Raw genomic sequence first — 2,940 nt, 5'->3', positions numbered from 1 at the left:
ATTGGACAATCTAAAGAATAATAATGATTTTAATAACAAAGTGACATAGTGTGAGTAGTTATATCTCACATAATGGAGCATTGACAGTTGAATTAATGAATGTTACTGGAAGTTCATCCTCAATACATTTAGCAGAACTGCTGTGAACAATAGTGACTAGTAGTATCAGTAGAGGAACTGGATACGTCATAATGAAATGATAATTGATTCTTGTTAGCTGTCAATGTTCACCTATAGCTCTAGTACTGGTTGTAGTGTACACATGTCACACAAGATATTGGACATAGTTTATAGTGCATTAGCTGGTGTGTTTGTTTATCAAGAACATTCTCAGTTACATTTCTACAGTGCCATGCATATGCACATGTTGTCAGGTAAACAGGGTTTACTTCTCCAAACAAAATTCAAGGAATGTATACACATATCTACATGTAATATAGTTACAGTATGCCATGTTCATATACCATGTTATATAAACCATGGTTTCAAGGTGTGTATCAGTAATGTAAGACTTTTCCCTGGAACTGTCTGCCCTTGGCTTTGCCTCAGGCAGACATCTCAGAGCTCAGATCTTACGTTACTGATACACACTTTGAAACCATGGTCTATATACTATGTGTATCTCAGTTTAGTATGACAGCATCTGAAAAATGCATTAATTTTACTAAAATTACTACTAATGGTCTCACTGCCCAGACTACCCTGCCCTATACAGGTAGGATACTGATGTGTCGTACATCATGTTGCAAGGATTGCCACTGAAAGTTTATAAATATACAAGCAGCTGTCAAGGCCCAAGAAGATGAGCACCTTAACAGTGCCAATCAAGATATTGTTGATGGTGTTGGTGATCCCTGTGCAAGATACACTAGCCTCGTCAAGAGTAACCCAATTACATCAAAGTCAGCTCCCCACAGGCCTCACCCCTCAATTGGCTAGGAGCTTTCTCTACAACTTCATAGAGTACATCTCCAGGAATGGAGATACATCAGTGATCACTTTCAGAAAATACGTTGAAGTTGCTAGGGTGACAAGAAATGATCCAAACATTGATAAGATATGCGACATCCTTGATAAGTTTACTTTGTCTGGTGATCATGGAGAAGAAAAGGTTGAAGAAGCCTTGCAAGATATATGCAAAAGACTTTGAACGACACTAGCATCCTTCACATGATTAGGAGCATTTTCACTTCGATCTGCATTGGGATGAAGATTGAGACCTGGAGGATCACAAGAGCTGCTAGAAGAGCTGGGGTTCCTCCTGAAGAATATGCTCCTCAAAGGTTAGAGGCCTTGGATATTATGGGGAAAGGCCATGATTGCTTTTAATATTATGATTTCTGTTGCGGATGCTATTCTTAATGTTTTCAACATTATCGATACTTTGGAAAAATACAAAAAGAACATTGAGATCTTTGCTAAATCAAGACAGCAGTATACAAGGAATTCTACCAGCATTTGTATGATGCATCTGTAGTGAGCTGACTCTCATGACATCACATCAGAACTTATAAATATTCATGAACTATCTTTGTATATAATGCATGCTGTGTAATTCTTATAATCAGTGTTTGGGTGTCAACATGAGGCATCGTTAGCTCTCTCTCTCTAGCGTAGCAATCCTGCCTGCCTTCATGCTAGCCATTAGCCAGCACTCATACATAGCAACCCATTTGTGATTTGCTATACATCCATTCAATACAATGAAAAGCTCGGTAATTGAAACTTAACATGAACAATCAGTAGTGTAGTCTAGAGTATATAACATTAGATTAGTGCATTAGTTCAGTAGTTGATTTATTATACTTACCGTTTTATTAGTTTGATTTTGATAAAGCAACTACAGAATGTAGTAGTAGCTAATTATTAATGACTTCTCTCTCTCCCATTAGTTGAAATTGAGAGAAAAAATTCTCCATTTTTATAATTTCTCCTGATACATATACATGTTCTTATGTTGTGTAGAAAGTTTAAACTGATTCCGATCAAGTTTAGACTTTTATGATTAAAGTTGCACAAAAATTGAGCGAAACTTACATTACTACAATACCATGCCCATGAATATATATTGACATGTTATCAGCTTAATTTTCAAGGATTATACTGTACCATTAGTCAATAATAATTATAAGAATGAACTACAAGTGCAAGCAGTATACGAAGGTGACCAAGTAATGAACAACTTATTCATTAAGAATTGAAATCATCATTTTAATGAAAATATCTACTGCATGATGTCTTGCTAACATAAAATCACTTATAAAAATAAGAAACTATAATTATTATTAGTAATTCAACTGTTCATTTTCTTCTTCTATAAGCATTAATTGTGACGTAGTTTCATCTCAGAGAGCTTCAGTGAGTGCTTGTTCCCTTTCCAGTGGTACCAATGGACTCCATGCCAGATAGGAACATTAGCTGAATCAGTATAATACTGGCCATTGAGATCAGAATAAAGGCATCTATTGAACCACCATGCTCCCTTGAACTCTGAGGCACAATTACTAGTCGAGTGTAAATCAGAATCACTGTCTTTAGTTGAAAACTTCATCGTATTATGATAGGTCAATGAATCACCAGCATTACCACCATACCCCTGGACTATTAGTGCATATTTTGAATCAGCATCAAGTACCTGGAATTGACTGTATTTAGCAAACCGTTTGTTCCCTTCAAAGTCTCCCAGTTCTATTCTCAGTGAACTATCATCAGTTGGAGTGAGTCTGTGTATGTTAGCCAGTCCCAGCCAATAGTTTCCCTTCAAATCCCCAAACCCTTCTTCATAGTCAGCCCAGTTACGATAGAAATCAACACTATCATCAACTCTCCTCTGAAATACAGTCCATCCACCACCATCAGTCTCCATATCACAGTATACCTGATGAAAAAGAGATCTTAGTACTGATTGAAATATGCACATTTTTGTTATCATTATAAATT

General features: G+C 36.3%; 1 protein-coding gene and 1 pseudogene across 1 annotated transcript in view; both read right to left on the bottom strand.

Moving 5' to 3' along the window:
* The window catches only part of LOC100638188 (ficolin-1-like), a 4,645-nt gene extending 4,223 nt beyond the window's left edge, over positions 1-422 (bottom strand). Inside the window, exon 1 of the mRNA XM_020004278.1 lies at positions 70-422. Coding sequence (XP_019859837.1) covers positions 70-190 — 121 coding nt within the window. The 5' untranslated portion in view covers positions 191-422. The remainder of the gene's footprint in view (positions 1-69) is intronic.
* A 1,750-nt stretch (positions 423-2,172) lies between these two features.
* On the bottom strand, positions 2,173-2,920 carry LOC100638063 (ficolin-2 pseudogene; annotated as a pseudogene).
* Between the last annotated feature and the right edge of the window lie 20 nt (positions 2,921-2,940).

Source organism: Amphimedon queenslandica, unplaced genomic scaffold, assembly GCF_000090795.2.
Source record: "Amphimedon queenslandica unplaced genomic scaffold, v1.1 AMPQUscaffold_12294, whole genome shotgun sequence".
NCBI classification, from domain to species: Eukaryota; Metazoa; Porifera; class Demospongiae; order Haplosclerida; family Niphatidae; genus Amphimedon; species Amphimedon queenslandica.
The sequence above is the reverse complement of the archived record's forward strand: the minus strand, read 5'-3'. Positions and strand labels throughout refer to the sequence as shown.